The sequence below is a fragment of the Canis lupus genome, chromosome 12 (assembly GCF_011100685.1).
Source record: "Canis lupus familiaris isolate Mischka breed German Shepherd chromosome 12, alternate assembly UU_Cfam_GSD_1.0, whole genome shotgun sequence".
NCBI classification, from domain to species: Eukaryota; Metazoa; Chordata; class Mammalia; order Carnivora; family Canidae; genus Canis; species Canis lupus.
Genome location: NC_049233.1, coordinates 27,609,939 through 27,626,966, shown reverse-complemented (window position 1 = coordinate 27,626,966; position 17,028 = coordinate 27,609,939). Strand labels below are relative to the sequence as shown.

The window sequence follows — 17,028 nt, the reverse complement described above, 5'->3', positions numbered from 1 at the left end:
TTCCTCATGAACCTGGCAATCAGAAGGTCCCAGTTTGTATCTCTGTGTAAAAAAAGAAACCTTCCCACATTACTTGCTGAGTTTGAGTGAGCCTTGAAGACGTAGCACAAATCTGTCAGCTCTCATTAACACTAACCTACACTGCCAATACTGGTTCGCTGGCCCTGATTCCTCTGGTTCAGTGAAAATTGACCTCTCAGAGAAGGACATTGTTGTTCCTCTCTACCCTCAATGAAAACCTTTGGAAGACAACTACTTTATCTCCCTCTACTTCCCTACCACCTTCCAGTTTCTTACATACTAGAGATTCATTCATTTGTCTATTGGATGGATTCATTCTAAGTTGTATTCAAGATAATTTTCCTGAACACTAATTTCTTTTATGCTTTATTTCCCTATACAGATGTTCCCTTTTTCTTCTTTTTCTCACTATTTCACTTTATATTAAAAACTACCTTAGATGGAGTCCTGTAATAGAATAATGAGGAAATTTTAGTATGAACAAATGTACATTTTAAGATGAAATAGGACGTTAGGGTTTAAAAATAACTTTAAATCATTTTGTTTTTTATTTTATTTTATTTATGTGAGAGAGAGAGAGAGCACAATCAAGGAGGAGAGGCAGAGGATGAGAGAGAAACAGGCTCTCTGCTGAGCAGGGAGCCCAACGAGGGACTCAATCCCACAGGACTCTGGGATTATAACCTGAGCCAAAAGCAGCTGCTTAAGCAACTGAGCCATCCAGGCCCTTCTACCTTACATCATTTTGGATCAAGATTACATAAAGAAAATTAATTCAGATCATAGATTTAGAGCTTATTAAATTTCTTTGTCATTTTGGGCCTATAGGCCTACAGTAATTTAGTTTTCTATTTGTATCAAGCAGTGTAAAACTTTTAAACCATCTCTGACTATCAGCACTTTCACTTTACACATGAAATGATCTGGATTTTGGTCTACTTAGAGTGTTTCACATATCATCTTCTGGAAATTTTCCAAAAGAAGTATGTTGTCTCTACTGTAAGGGCAAAAAACAAAGCATTTTTTCATCATCATGATCATTTATTCATTAAATTTTTCTCAGTCTTTAAATTAGGAGTGCTTTCATGGGAGCTATTAATAAAAAATAGACCCAAAATTAAGGAAGGCTGGTAATGCTTCTTCCAAGCATTAAGCGTAGATTACATTTTTCATTGATTCTATCTATTTTTATATTGGTTGAATTTCTAAAATTTTACTTGCCTGGTTATCTCCAAATTGAAAGTTTGTTTGGGGTAAGAACTGTACTTGACTTTTCTTCTCTCCATATCAGTAATTTTAACAATGGGGAAGCCATGTTTAGCAAAAGTATTTAAGAAGGACAAGTAGAGGGGGAAGTGGCATACATTAAATCCTTAGGAACCATAAAGAAAAAGTTGTATATAGGAATGAGAAATAGATGTACTTGCCCAAAGAAAATTGAATACACTGAGACAAGGGATACTTAGATGGTAGGTTAGCTGACAAAGAAATATGAAACCAAAGAGGTATTGATCCTGAGCCACGGCTCACTGGATCACACTACAGCCTTTTTACACTTAGAGTGATGAGGATATTTACAACATTGACTCAGAGAGTGCTTCTGGAATTTAAGTCCTTTGCATCTCTGTTAATCTACTTTCTCTTCATATTTTTAATAAAAGCTAAAATTATTAATTGGATTAAACATAAGTATAAATATTTTAACATTAAAATATTGTTTTTTAAAATAAATTTCAGTTAAAATAGCCAGGAAAATCAATCATATGCTACAAATAATAATAATCATGCAAAAACTATAGCATTCAGAAGTAGGAAAACTATACGTTTATTGTTTACATAAGGCAATTTTAAAAGAATCAGCCATCACTCACTGTAATACATCTAAAAAAATTACAGGAACTCACATGGCTTTCTCCTGAGGAAAACTTGTCTTTAACTTCACTTATAACTTAACAGAGGTAAATCTCTCCACATGCCCATTTCATCACATTTGCTTTTTGTTCAAATTTGGTAAAATGATCTATTATCAGACTGATTTTTTTCAAATCCTGTTTCAACTTGGGAAACTTTAGTGTCTCAAATTATGTGTGTATGATATATTAGATGTTGAAGAGGAAAAGATCAGGAATCAATATTTTCAACTCCTGAGTTTTGATTATTTACTCAGTGGCCTGGATACAAATATACCCCAAGATTGCTAAAAACAAATGAATTGAGCCAGTAAGTATTAAACTTGAAGGATAAAACTAAATACTACTGGTATTTGTAAACTGCATATGTAGTGTAGGTTTTAGGGGTAATATTCTTGACACCCCCATTTATCATCAGAGTAAATTGATCCAACTTAAAGCTGTGAACTAATAAAGTATGAATAAAGCAGATTTCCTACTGAAATTCCAAATTAAATGCCAACAGTGAAGCTAAGCTTTGCAACTTAATGCCCTTGTTCTAAGTGGATGTTTAAATCCTACTAAGAAATATTCAAGAAACTCAGTGGTGTGCTGGTGTTTTGCAACCAGATCTTTGAGAGAAAAAGGGTAAGATGAGGGTGAGGGTTGATTGATTTATAGTTTTTGCCAATTGCCAGATGTAAATACTCCCACCACAGCCAATTTCAAGCTACCAACATGAATTCACAGATGCAGAATTGAGAAGAAATGTACAAAACCAGCTCTTATGAGTCAGTGCTAGCCTTCTCTAGCACACCACGAAAGCGTCTTATCATCACATTCAGATAGGTTAAAGCCAGATGTCAGGTCAAAAAACAATACATCCGGATGCAAATTTCAATTTGTATAATTGTAATAGTCGTTATGCAAATGTTTTTAATGGGTAAAAAAAAAAAAAAAAAAAAAAACAAGGACATACTATTACAGATGCTACCGGGAGACCATGAAATCTGTAGGTCCCATTGCACATGAATTGGATAGTGTAGTCAGAAGTAAAATCACAGTTTTTGGAATATCTGTGATATCTCATGACAGCTGTTTGGGTGTTCCCTTGACAACTGCTCTGGTTAATCAAGGGTGTAAATGAAGTTCCTGCTTCAGTGGTCCTCGGGCATCATTGCAGACTCTTTAATATCAGTGCCTCACAGGATAATGGCTTGGTTTTCTCAGTAATTTATTATTAAGGATATTTGGGCTATCTGTCAGAGGAAAGGTTAAATAAAATAACCTGAAGCCAATGACCATCTCATGACAATCATTTAGAGACAGGAAACCCTCATTGACAATCACCTATCAGAGGTCATGCAGCATTCCTTATTCAAGCTGTTTGCATGGCCAGCCGGGCCAACTCTTTGGCACTCTAAATAAAAAGAGATGGCTCAAGATGCTTTGGGCGTGTTTGCATTGCTCTTGTTCAGCAAAGGGCCTAACAGTGATTTTTGTGCCTGATCTTTTTTATGCTATTTTAACATATAGATTATGCTGAGTCACACTGACAGCCTCAAACAGGGTGGCTGTGTTGATAGGGCTGTACGAAACCATCACACTCTCAAACAACATCTTCTTAAATTTGCTCACACAGCCATGACAATCACATTAGATACATGAACTGGTAAGGAAAGCTGGATGTCTCTGGACAGTTTCATCCATACTGCCTGATGTACAATCTTTTAAATATATTTTCCCATGTTTTCCTGTTGCAAACAGGGAGCTAAAACAATCACACTATCAATTAGATCCTATCTGTGGGGACCAGATGCCTTTCAGTGCCTCCATCTCTGCCATGTACCTTTACTGCCATCTGCTGATATGAGTCTCCCATCTCAGCTATTCATATGCAGAGCTAACTGGCAGGACTCAACTAAAACTTTGGGCTGCATATGGAAATCATAGCTGCTAACAATTAAGGTTAACCTCTCTCTCGGTCCTACGTCTATCCTGAAAGATTCTTTTTTTTTTTTTAAGACGTATTTATTTATTTATGAGAGACAGAGAAAGGCAGAGACATAGGCAGAGGGAGAAGCAGCTCCTTACAGGAGCCCAATGCAGGACTCAATTCCAGAGCCCAGGATCACGACCTGAGCCAAGGCAGCCACCCAACCACTTGAGCCACCCAGGCATCCCCTGAAAGATTCTTTTAAAGGAAGTTCCAAGCCAGAGCTTAATGGAAATGCTATCCATTCACCTCAGAGCAATACTTATATTTGGTAAACATTAAGGTTGGTTATTATTGGTCAGAATAGTTATTAATTTGGAGATTCATTTAACTTCTATCTATATTACAAGTTATCCATATAGAGGGCTTGTTTTTACATTCATTTTAAAATTCTACTTAGGTAGAAAAATAAACTTACCTGCAAAGCTAATCATGTCCAAAATTTAAAATAGACAAGCTAGCATCATTGCTAGTTCATAGCCAAACTCTGTGATAAGAGAGAAGAACATATTTTGCCCCTATGGAAGCATTCAGTATTCCATCAATTTAGCAATATTCCCTAGAAGCAGCTGGTGCTGTTCAGTTGTGTTACTTTTATATCATGGCTTCAGATTTCCATAGCTACTGCAATTATGCATGAACTATGTTTTGTGAGCCTTCAGCATAGCACTACAAGGGCCTTTTAAAGCATTTAATTTCATTATGGTGTAATGCCAGTGACTCATATAACTCCCAGATTTGATAAATCAAATATAGGTACCTCAGAGAAGGAAAAAATCCATACTTCTGTTTCTCTCTGGAAACAAAACAAACCACTTTAGTTATGTGCTTTTGGAATATGCCATTGAAAAAAAATTGTGAGACAGATGAATTGAAATGCCTTTAGCGCACACACACACACACACACACACAACCGGGAAATGGACAAAGCTAAAGAAATTATTCCCTTCAAATTTAAAACCTGCAAAATTATAAAGGAACCCCAAATGGCTTGTTTATTTTTTCATCATTCTGCCCCTTACAGATTAAAGGTAACTTTCTATGTACATGGCCCTTCAAAAGTAAGGACTCAATTTGATCTTTATTGTTGTCTTTCCCTATTGTAAAAAAAAAAGAAAAAAAAATAGCAAGACTTCTAGTCAAGATGACTCTAACTTCATACTTTGATGCTCCTCCTTAGTGTCAAACACATAGCGGCAATGTAGAAAATTCTAAAATACACACTGAAAATATGAAGGCAAGTTCAAAACCAAGATAACACCCCCCACCCCCAACAAGAAACAGACAAAAATGCAAAGCAGCAAGAGCTAATACTGCAGGCCTGCCAAGATCTAGGTCTAAAAACAGAGAAGCTCAGCTCCTATAAGGAAACTAAAACTACTCATTCAAGCATACATGTGCTATCTATGTCTGTCTGTGTATCCATCTATCCATCCATCTATCCATCTATCTGCACACAAAGAAAAAGAGAGACTGTCATCTGGGATTCTGATTTTCAGCAAACTGCCAGCTAGGAAGAAAACAGAGTGCAACCAAAGCATCATGAGCAGAACTGTACCAAGCAATCTTTTTAGCCCTGAATAAACCTATGAATATCTTCAATATCACCAAAGGACAAAACTACCAGATACACATTATCCAAGATTCAGGTTTAGATGTTCAGAAAATCAGGTAGAGCTCTTATTATGCAAGTATACTGGGGTACAGCAGAAAGGTACAATAAGGAGAATGGAAGTGGGGAAAGAGAGGGAAATAAGAATACTTCTCACTGAAAGTGAGCCTGCACAGCACAATATCTGAGCACACGGCAACACTGAGAAGGGAACCAAACAAATCAGCAAGTGGAATGAATCACTCTACATAAAATCCTTTTTATGGAAAAGTCTGACAAAAAGTTTAAAATAAGTATTTCTGGGATGCTAGAAAGCACTAGTGAAGGAATGACTCATTTTAAAGGATAAATTATAAAAGAGGGGCGCATGGGTGGCTCAGTTGGTTAAACGTCTGCCTTCAGCTCAGCTCATGATCCTGGGGTCCTGAGATGGAGCCCCACATCTGGCTCCCTGCTTAGTGGGAAGCCTGCTTCTCCCCCCAACCCTGCACCTCCGCCCCCGTGCACATGCTCTCTTCCTGTCTCTCTGTCTCTCCCTTTCTCAAATAAATAAATAAACCTTTTCTAAAAAAGAAATTATAAAAGAAAAATAGACATATATTAAACAAAAATTATGAAAAATATTCAAGATCTTGGGAATAAAAGATTTTTTTCATTGAAATTAAAACTCAGTAGACAATTTAAATGATCCTGGAGACTGCTGAAGAAAAAATCAGTGCATAGGAAGAATACAGGACAGAGAAATCAAGAAAATATTCTAAAAAGTGAAAGCAAGAGTAAGAAATTTAGAGAACAGTTTAATAGGCTTCCAAAAGATATCTAATATAAGTTCCAGAACAAGAAATTTCAGAGGCTATCAAAAAGCAATGCAATTGAGCCTTGAACAACATGAGTTTCTAAAATCTTTTTTTTTTTAAAGATTTTATTTATTTATTCATGAGAGACACAGAGAAAGAGAGAGGCAGAGACATAGGCAAAGGGAGAAGCAGGCTCCATGCAGGGAGCCTGATGTGGGTGGGACTCGATCCCAGAACTCCAGGATCATGCCCTGGGCCGAAGGCAGGCGCTAAATTGCTGAGCCACCCAGGGATCCCACAACATGGGTTTCAATTGTGTCAGTCCACTTCTATGCAGATATTTTTTGATAAATACAGTAAAGTACTATAAATATTATTTTCCCTTCATTATGATTTTCTTGATAACATTTTCTTTTCTTTAGCTTAGTTTATTGTAAGAATATAATTTGTAATACATATAACATAAAATACATATTAATTGATTATATATGTTATCAATAAGACTTCTAGTCAACAGAAGGCTATTAGTTAAGTTTCAAAAGTCGTATGTGGCTTTTCAACTCCCGGGCAAGGGGAGGGGGCAAGGGGGGAGATTATCCCTAACCCCTGTGTTGTTCAAAGGTCAGCATACCTAGCAAGAAGATAGTCTACCTGGAAATTAAAGCATGGAATCTAGGAAAACAGAAAAGTCACTAAATTATTTTTGCCTTTTTGTAAATAAAAACTGAATGTTTATAAATTTTTATAAAATTGAGTATTTCTTTTATGAGGTGAAATTTAAAATTATTGTATGTTTTGTATCCAAAATATGGAAAATACAAATAAGCAAAAGAGACAAATTAAAAGTCATCTTTATTCTCAGCATGCAGAGATAGCCACTGTTAATATTAGTGGAAGTAGATCTGGTATTATCTCAACGCATATTTTTTATAAAAATGTCATATCACTCAAATTGTCTTTATCACTTTTTCTATTCTATACAAATATTATTCCATGCCATTAGCTAGTATTCTACAACTCCAGTATAAGAGCTGGATAGCATTCAATTATATAAAAGTACTTGATTGAACAATCCACTCTCCATTGTTTACATTTTTGCAACCTCTCTCATTGTTATGGATATCTTGAACTTGCAGTTTGAGCACTATCTTCTAAAAGTTTAAAAGTATATTGTCTTTTCCAAGTCAGAGGTTTCTCCCAAATTGTTTAGCATATCTAAAGACTATAAACATTAAAAACAAGAATGTTAAGGACATTGGGGGAAAACAATGTCTGTTTTGTCAGATTTTAGTTTTTAAAACAATGCTACCCGAGTATTTGATTGTAATCCCATTACAAGCAATATTAGCAGAAGTAGATGAACACTTCAACTTGACTGTGTAATTTATTTTCATAAAAATCTCTTTAGAGATCCCTGTCTAGTCAGCAAATAATTGCTTTAACTTTGGATTTTAATATTAGCACTGAATGATTTATGTACATTAAATAATGTGATTCTCACTAACCATTTATGAGCCAAGAATGATTATCTCCCTTCTGTGGATAATCACACTTTAGGGATGAAAGGTTAAGTGGTTTGCCTAAGATCACTCAGCCAGTCAATGGATTATCTCAAAATATGATCCTTAAGTCTTTAAATCATTAGACTTGGCTGGCCTCAGCAATACTTGAGAGGCATAAGGGATATGTACTTAGATCTTTCCTCAAATGATTTATGTAGCATAATGTCTAATTTGTTTATACAGCATTTTTTCATTTCTTATCACACAATTTAGTCTATAAACAAATATGAAACATTATAAAAATGAACACGATAAGAATCTACATATAGAAAATCTCTGGTAGAATTAGAGTAAACATTTCCAAAATAGTGCATAGATCAAGCAGACAATAGAATCTACCATTTGATGAAAGGGTCAGGGGAAGATATGAAGGGGGTAATAGAAAGCAGATAGAGTGGCTTCCTTCTATAAAAACCATATACTTTTGCAGTATATGGTTAGATTTTAACAAGCACTGAATGAAACAAACCAAAAGAGATCTAACTATTTCTTAATAAGGACATGTGCGTTCCCTGAGAAGTATTTCCCACATCTGCATTATAAAGCATCTGTACAGGTCTACCTGCCCGTATCAACTATAATGACATATGTGCCTCGTATATCTCTACAATACATAATTCGCACAAGTGGAACGCTGTAGAGGTTATTCCTAGAATGGAAGAATTTTCAACAGTGATCTGATCGAAATTAGAAGTGACCTTGGTAAACTAGAGCAGAGGCCAAAAAAAGTAGTGGAATGATGTATTAAAAGGACCATATCAGATTTGTATTCTAGGTAAGGAGGAAGAGGAAACCAGCACAACAGCTGTCCCTTCTGGAGCAAGGAAGGAAAGAAAAAAGTCCTGATTTGTATTTTCCATTAAACTGAGACTCCAAAGTTAATTTAAAAAAATACTGATAAATGATTTAACCAATGATTTTTAATAAGACTCACTTTTTCTTTTAAAAGTAGGATTACCAACTGATCCTGGGTTGCTAGGCACTTACCTGGTTTTAGCCCTGAGAAATCTTGCATCCTGGGAAAGCTCTCAGTCATGCACAAACTGGGGGAGTTGATCAAAATTAAAAATAAAAAGTTGGCGTGTTCATTAACCAAAATGTAGAAAATATAAATAAGTGAAAACATTAAAATCATTAATACTTTCAGAGTGCAGAGAGAGCCACTGTTAATATTAGTAAATGTGTGCCTAATATCTCTATGGAATAGACTTCATAACAATACAAGTTACTATTATTGCATACGACAAGTGATAGGGTAATCTCATTTGAGTTGTCTTTTAAAATTCTATTTAATTTTATGCCAAGTACCTTAGTATGTATCCCTTTTCATCTGATGGCATCACTCTGTAAACTGTGATAAATTTTCAATTGTGTATTGGTCATTTCTGCTATTCATTCTACAAATTCCCTTAACCTTACACTTTTCTTTATCTCTGAGATGCAGTACTAGCTAGTACATTAGCAGCATGCTTTCTGAGTTCTGATAACTATATCACAGTGTAATCTCACTGCTCAGGGGTATGCAGCCTTTCATTTCTTATTCCATTTCTATTTCCCCTGTAGGCCAGGGAGGGAAAATTTCTACCTAGGCAGTTTAGCATCATTTAACATTGCTGTTTCTTGTCCAGCAGTCTCCTACATGAGTGAGACCATATGTCGACCACAGTTAGCACTTAAAATGTATTATTACCTACATATACAGAAAAGCTCTTTCTGTTTTGTGGGGGTTTAACTTTCTGAAAGCATTTCAAGTCCTGATTTAGAGACAGAAAGAAAGAAGGAAAATAGAATTTCAGTGTTAGAAAAGAAATATATCATTTATCTATCCTAAAATGTTCACACTTGGTTGGGGCCATATTTCAGGATTATTATGATCCAGAAAGTACCTCTCGTTGAAGAAGTACTTACCATCCATGTGCAAAGTAACACTGTTCTTGCCAGTTATACATAGAATAATGGCCTCTTCTGTTTTATTTCTAGCTACACAATCCCTGTTGGCAGCCCTCGGATTGCTTGCATGATTGAAATGACTGCAGACGGAAAACCTCCAATACAGAAGGAAGACACAGAGATATCCTATGTCTCTCAGGTAGTTAAGCAAATACCCAGTTCCAAACGTGACAAAGTGTGCCCTCAATATCTGAAGTAAATATTTCTTTTTAAGTTACTAAACACCTATCATATTTCTTTATTGAACAGATTCCTTGTAAAAACTCTCAACAAAATACCAGAATAATCATTCCTGACACTTAGGTACAATTAAATATGTTTAATACTCCCTGTCGCTATCAAAGTTTTATTAAATTTTACAAGAAATTAATTTTCCTCTCACACTTTGCATATAACATATTATGCTTGATTAAGAAAAACAGCACAGAAATTTAGAAAGATTAGCAAGATACAAAGCAGTGCTTAAAAACTTACATTTTTATGGGCTATGGCAGTGCTTATACTGTGCTATTAAAAAGTTCCTTCTCAGGGAATTTTTCTTAGAAACGTTGAATGAAGAAAATTGAAAGAAGAGAGGATGTTTATCCCTCTAGAGACCAGGCAATTTGCTGAATTCTTTTAATTTTAATGATGTGGTTGGTTACATGCTTCTTAGTGTGACTTTACACAAATATATTTAAGATAAAGAATTCCTGGTTCATTTGATCATCATGGAGAGTTAATCTGTATAATTAGAGCTCCAAAGTGCTAATTTTGGTGCACATTAGAGCTGGCAGTGTGTAAAGCCTTAATGAATTGGAAATTTCATTTTATTTCCATTTTTTTTCTATGTAGTTTTTTTCTCTTATTGAGTATATACAAGCATCTTAAGGAAGCACATAAGAATAGCTAACATTTGCATAAGCACATTACATTTTCCAAATTGTGGCCATATATTTTTCTCTCATCTGATCTTCCCAAGAACCCTCTAAAGTTAGAATGAATATCTCTTTTACAAGGTAGTATCTGATGAAATTGAGTATCAAATGTCCAAAATTTCATAGTGATAAAGAAAGAGACTTGATCCCAGATTTTCTGATTCCCAATGTCGTTTTTTTTGTTACCTTATAATACACTTTATTGTACTTCATTTTCTGCTCCAGCAGATTGAAAACTATCAAGTGGATAGTTAAGGTAAGAATAAAATTGGTTTTAGTTTGAAGAAAAAAGACCAAAAAAAAAAAAAAAAAAAAGCAGTCTTAAATATAGAGAACAAACTGGATGTTGCCAGAGGAGAGGCATATAAGAGGATGAGTAAAATAGGTGAAGGGGATTAAGGGGCCACTTACTGTGATGAGCACTGAGTAATGTATAAGATTGTTGAATCATTATACATAAACCCGAATCAATATACTATATATAAACTGTACATTAGTTTTTTTTAAAAGACATGCTAGAGTGCAAGTTAGCCAAATTTTAGATTCAAAACACAGACTATTCAAATGGTGGAAAATCTATGAAACACTCATAGTTTTGTGAAAAATCCAATGTAAAGCAGTCAGTGTGATTTTATCTTCATTCTGTCTGGTCATCCATTCTTTATATTGAAAGCTCTATATTTTCTTACGAATAACATGCAGTATGCTACAAACAAACAGGCATAAGGGAAAAAAAGAGAGCGGCAAACCAAAAAACAGGCTCTTCGCTACAGAGAACAAACTGATGGTTACCAGAAGGGAGGGGAAGATGGGGTGAAATAGGTGATGAGGATCAAGAAGGGCACCTGTGATGAGCACCGGGTGTTTGCACGGAAGTGTTGAATCACTATGTTGTACCCCTGAAACTAACATAACACTGTATGTCAGCTAACTAGAATTTAAATAAAAACTTTTTTAAAAACACACATATAAAAAAAAGATCCTGTTTTCAGCTCTTTTTTTTTTTAGCTTTTAAGCTTTTATTTTTATTTTTTTAAATTTATTTTTTATTGGTGTTCAATTTACTAACATACAGAATAACCCCCAGTGCCCGTCACCCATTCACTCCCACCCCCCGCCCTCCTCCCCTTCTACCACCCCTAGTTCATTTCCCAGAGTTAGCAGTCTTTACGTTCTGTCTCCCTTTCTGATATTTCCCACACATTTCTTCTCCCTTCCCTTATATTCCCTTTCACTATTATTTATATTCCCCAAATGAATGAGAACATATAATGTTTGTCCTTCTCCGACTGACTTACTTCACTCAGCTGTTTTCAGCTCTTTTCAATAAATACTCATTAGTGGAATTGCTGGATCATAAGATACCTTCATTTTTAATTTTTTGAGGAATCTTCATACTGTTGCACATATAGTTACCACACAATTGTGCATTCCCACAACAGTACACAAAGGTTTCAGTTTCTTCACATCTTTGTCAACACTTTTTACTTGCTATTGCTTTTTTTTTTTATGATGGGTACCCTGAAAATATGAGCTTTTTAATCAGCTTATTTGTTTTTGCTATTGAGGCATAGGAGTTCCTTCTGTATTTTTTATATTAACCCCATGTTAGATATATGGTTTGTGGATAGTTTCTCTCATTCTGTAGATTGCCTTTTCCTTCATTGATGGTTACCTTTGCAGTGGAGATTTTTTAATTTGACATAGCCCCACTTGTCTTTTTTTGCTTTTGTTGCTTGTGGTTTTGGTACTGTATCCAAGAAATCATTGCCAAAACTAATGTTATGAAGCTTTTACTCTAAGTTTTCTTCTTCAAGTAGTATAGTTTCAAGTCTGATGTGTAAGTCTTTATAATTAGTTTTGAGTTGAATTTTTGTGTATGGTGTAAAGGTTCAACTTTTTTGCATGTGTGTGTCCAGTTTTCCCAAAACCATTTGTTGAAGAGACGATGACTTTCCTCATCGTGTAGATGTGGCACCTTGTCAAGGATCATTTGATCATAGACACACAAGTGTATTTCTGGGTTCTGTTCTGCTGTTTGTATGTATGTGTCTATATGCCAAAACCATACTGTTTTTTGATTACTGTGGCTTAGTAATATGCTTTGAAGTCAGGAAGTATCGTGCTTCCAGGTTTGTTTTCCTTTCTCAATGTTGTTCTGGCTATTTGGGGTCCTCTGTTAAGGATTTTTTTTTCTATTCAAAAACTGCCTTTGGAAATTTGATAGGGATTGCATTATATTATATCTGTAGATCACTTTAGGTAGAATGAACTTTTAACAGCATTAAGTCTTCCAATCCATGAACACAGGAAGTTTTTCCACTTTTTTGCATCTTCTTTCATCCCTTTCAGCAATGTTTTATAGTTCTCAGTGTATTCGTCTCCTTAGTTATGTTTACTCCTAATTATTTTATTCCCTCTGATTCTATGTGAATGAGATTGTTTTCTTAATTGCTTTCCAGGTTGCTCTTTGGAAACATGTAGAAGCACAACTGATTTTTTTTATGTAGATTTTGTTTCCTGCAGCCTCACTGAATTTATTTATTAGTTTTAATTTTTTGTGGACTTTTTAGGATTTTCTATATATAAGATCATGTCATCTACGGGAACTTCTTGCTTTTATTTCTTTTTCCTGCCCAGTTGTTCTGCTAGGACTCCCAGTACTATGATGAATAGGAATAGAGAGAATGGGCACTCTTGTTTTCTTCCTGATCTTAGAGAAAAAGCTTTCGGGTTTTCACCATTGAGTATGGTATTAGCTATGGGATTGTCATATATGGCCTTTATTATGTAAGGTAATTTCCTTTTATTCATAGTTTGTTGAGTCTTTTTATAAAGAAATGATGTTGAATTTTGTCAAATACTTTTTCTGCATCTATTAATCTTGTAATCCTTATCCTTTGTTCTATTAATGTGGTACATCACATTGATTTATTTTTTCTGTCGAACCATCCTTGTATCACAGGGATAAATCCCACTTGGTCATGGTACATAATTTTTGTAATTAAATGTGCTGTTAAATTTGGTTTGCCAGTATTTTATTGAAGATTTACATCTTGATTCATCAGGTATATAAGCTTGCAGATTTTTTTCCTTGTAATGTCTTCTTCTGTCTTTAGTATCGGGAAGATGCTGGCATCAGAGAATAAGCTTGGAGTATTCACTCCTCCTCAGCTTTTTGGAAGAGTTTGAGAAGGATTGGTATTAATTCTTTTTTAAAATTTTTTGTAGAATCCTCCTGTGAAACCATCTGTTACTGGGCTTTTGTTTGTTAGGAGGTTTTTGATTACAGATTCTTTCTCTTATTATTCATCTGTTCAGATTTTTAATTTATTCATGATTTCCTCTTGGTACGTTGTAGGTTTCTGGGAATTTATCCATTTCTTCTAGGTTATCCAGTTTGTTGATGTGTAATTGTTCATAGTTATCTCATAGTCCTTTTTATTTCTGTGGCATCAGTTGTAATGTCATCTTTCATTTCTGATTTTATTTGAATCTTCTCTCTTCTTTTAATTAGTCTAGCTAAAGGTTAGTTTTGTTGATCTTTTCAGAAATCCAACTCAACTTTGCTGATTTTTTAATGTTTTTCTGTTCCCTATTTTTTTCTGTTCTAATTTTTATATAATTTTATACTTTCTGCTAACTTTGGACTTAATTTATTCTTCTTTGTCTAGTTCTGTGATATATAAAGTTACATTATTGATTTGAGTCTTTCTTCTTTTTTACTAAGCTTTTCAAGATATGAACTTTCTTGTTAGAACTATTTGCTACATCCCATAAGTTATGGTATATTACATTCCATTGTCTCAAGATATTTTCTGAATTATTTAATTTCTTCTTTGAACCATTGCTCCTTTGAAAAGAGTACATTGCTTAATTTGCACATACAGTTGACCCTTGAACATGGGGATTAGGGGTGCCAACCCCACACAATTGAAATCCATTTATAATTTTGACTCTCCCAGAATTTAACTAACAGCCTGTTGACCGGCAGCCTTACTGATAATGTAAACAGTTGATTAATGCATATTTGTATATATATTCATATATTGTATATATATTGTATTTTTTTTTTTTTTAAGATTTTATTTATTTGTTCATGATAGTCACAGAGAGAGAGAGAGAGGCAGAGGGAGAAGCAGGCTCCATGCAGGGAGCCCGACGTGGGATTCGATCCCGGGTCTCCAGGATCACGCCCTGGGCCAAAGGCAGGCGCCAAACCACTGCGCCACCCAGGGATCCCTATATTGTATTTTTATAACAACATTAATTAAAGAAAATACTGTTAAGAAAATCATAAGGAAGAGAAAATGTATTTACAGTATGATACATATATTTATTGAAAAAAATCTGCATAAAAGTGGTCCTATGCAGTTCAAACCCATGTTGTTCTAGAGTCAGTGCTGTGTTCTGATATTGGCTGTATATATATATATATATATATATATATATATATACAGCCAATATATATATAATTGTTATATCTTCCTGGCCAGTTGACCCTTTTAATCATTATATAAGGTCATTTTTTGTCTCTTATGACTGTAGTTGACTTGTCTGTTTTGTCTGAATAGCCATAGCCATTACTGCTCTTTTTTGGTTGCCATTTGTATGGAATACCTCTCTCCATTCTTTCACTTTCAGCCTGTATGTTCTTAAATCAAAAGTGAGTTTCTTATAGATGGAATATAGTTGGATCTTGGGAGTTTTCTTAATTTTTCTGGTCCACTCAGTCACTTTATGTTTTTTGATTGGGAGTTTACTCCATTTACAATTAAATTACTAATAGATAAGAAGCTATTTCCATTTCATTAATTGTTTGTGTCTTATAGATTTTTTTTTTTTTTGCCCCTCTTTTTCTCCCTTGCTCTCTTCCTTTGTATCTCATTGGTTTTTGTATATGTGTGTGTATGTGAGACATATTTTGATGCCTTTCTCATTTTTTTCCATATCTTTTATATATAGTGTATTTGTGGTTAGCATAGGGCTTACATAGAACATCTTACAATTATAATAATATATTTTAAGCTTATAGCAACTTAACTTCAATTGCTCTAATCATTTACTTCTCCCCTGTCCACACTTCATATAAAGATCTCACATTTACATCTTTTTTATATTATGCATACATTGACACATTTTATAGTTAAAGTGTTTTTATACTTTTATCTTTTAACTTTATTTTTGAGCACTTTGAATATATAATCCCACAGCATTCTGGCTTTAAAGGCTTCTGGCAAGAAATCCATTGATAGCCCTATAGGGGCTCCCTTTTATGTGGCAAGTCTCTTTTTTTTTTTTTTTCTGTTCTCAGAATTCTCTATCTTTGACTTTTGACTATTTGGCTATGTATCTTGGTGTAGACTTCTTGAAGTTCTTTCTTGTGGTAGTTTTTGAGCTTCTTAATCTGGGTGCCCATTTTCTCTCCCAAATTTATGATGTTTTCAGTCATGATATCTTTCTTTTTTAATACAGCAATCAATGTTTGTCTTCATTCCAACTAAAAGACCCTAGTAAGAAAACACTTAAGTAAGTAAATGTAAAATTCTCGTGTTTATTTACAGTCTTTATATCTTCAAGTAAGTATTCTATGCCTCTTTCTCTTCTTCCTCTGATACTCCCATAATGCATATATTGATCCATTTGATAGTGTCTTCTAAGTTCCTCAGGTTTTCCTCTCTCCTTTTCAGTCTTTTTTTCTTTTTGCTGCTCTAACTGAATACTTTCAAAGAAACCCATCTTTGAGTTTGCTGATTCTTTCTTCTGCTTGATCAAGTTGTTTGATGAACCCTTCCAGTGAGTTTTTCGATTAGTTTTGCATCTTTAGCTCCAAAATTTCTGCTTGATTCTTTACTATATTTTCTCTTTATTGATATTCTCATTTTCTTCATGCTTCATTTCCCTGAATTCATCGAGCATCTTCATGATAGTTATTTTAAAATTCTTTGTCAGGTACTTCCATTTCTTTAGAATTGGTTACCAGGGATTCATTCAGTCCCTTTAATTTTTCCTATCTCTTCCTGTACCTTATAAAATTCATGATGATATCTACACCTTTGAAAAAACAGACATCTTTCCCAGTCTTTATGGACTGCCTCTGTATAAGAAAGGACCTTCACCAATCAGCCCAGCTAGAGAGTCTGGGAACCTCTCAGCACTTTCTATGGATGTATCTTCTGTGGCCTTGTGTGTATAAATTCCCTTTTATAGGAATTTACCAGTTGTTGTTGTTTTTTTTTTTTTTTTTTTCAGATGCTCATAATCTTTTGCTCCCTCTAGTGTGT

The 17,028-nt window shown here is 34.5% G+C and overlaps 1 protein-coding gene across 1 annotated transcript in view; it reads left to right on the top strand.

Moving 5' to 3' along the window:
• Positions 1–17,028, top strand: part of EYS (eyes shut homolog) — a 1,532,152-nt gene that overhangs the window by 1,309,657 nt on the left and 205,467 nt on the right. The window contains exon 31 of the mRNA XM_038554428.1: positions 9,858–9,966. Coding sequence (XP_038410356.1) covers positions 9,858–9,966 — 109 coding nt within the window. The remainder of the gene's footprint in view (positions 1–9,857; positions 9,967–17,028) is intronic.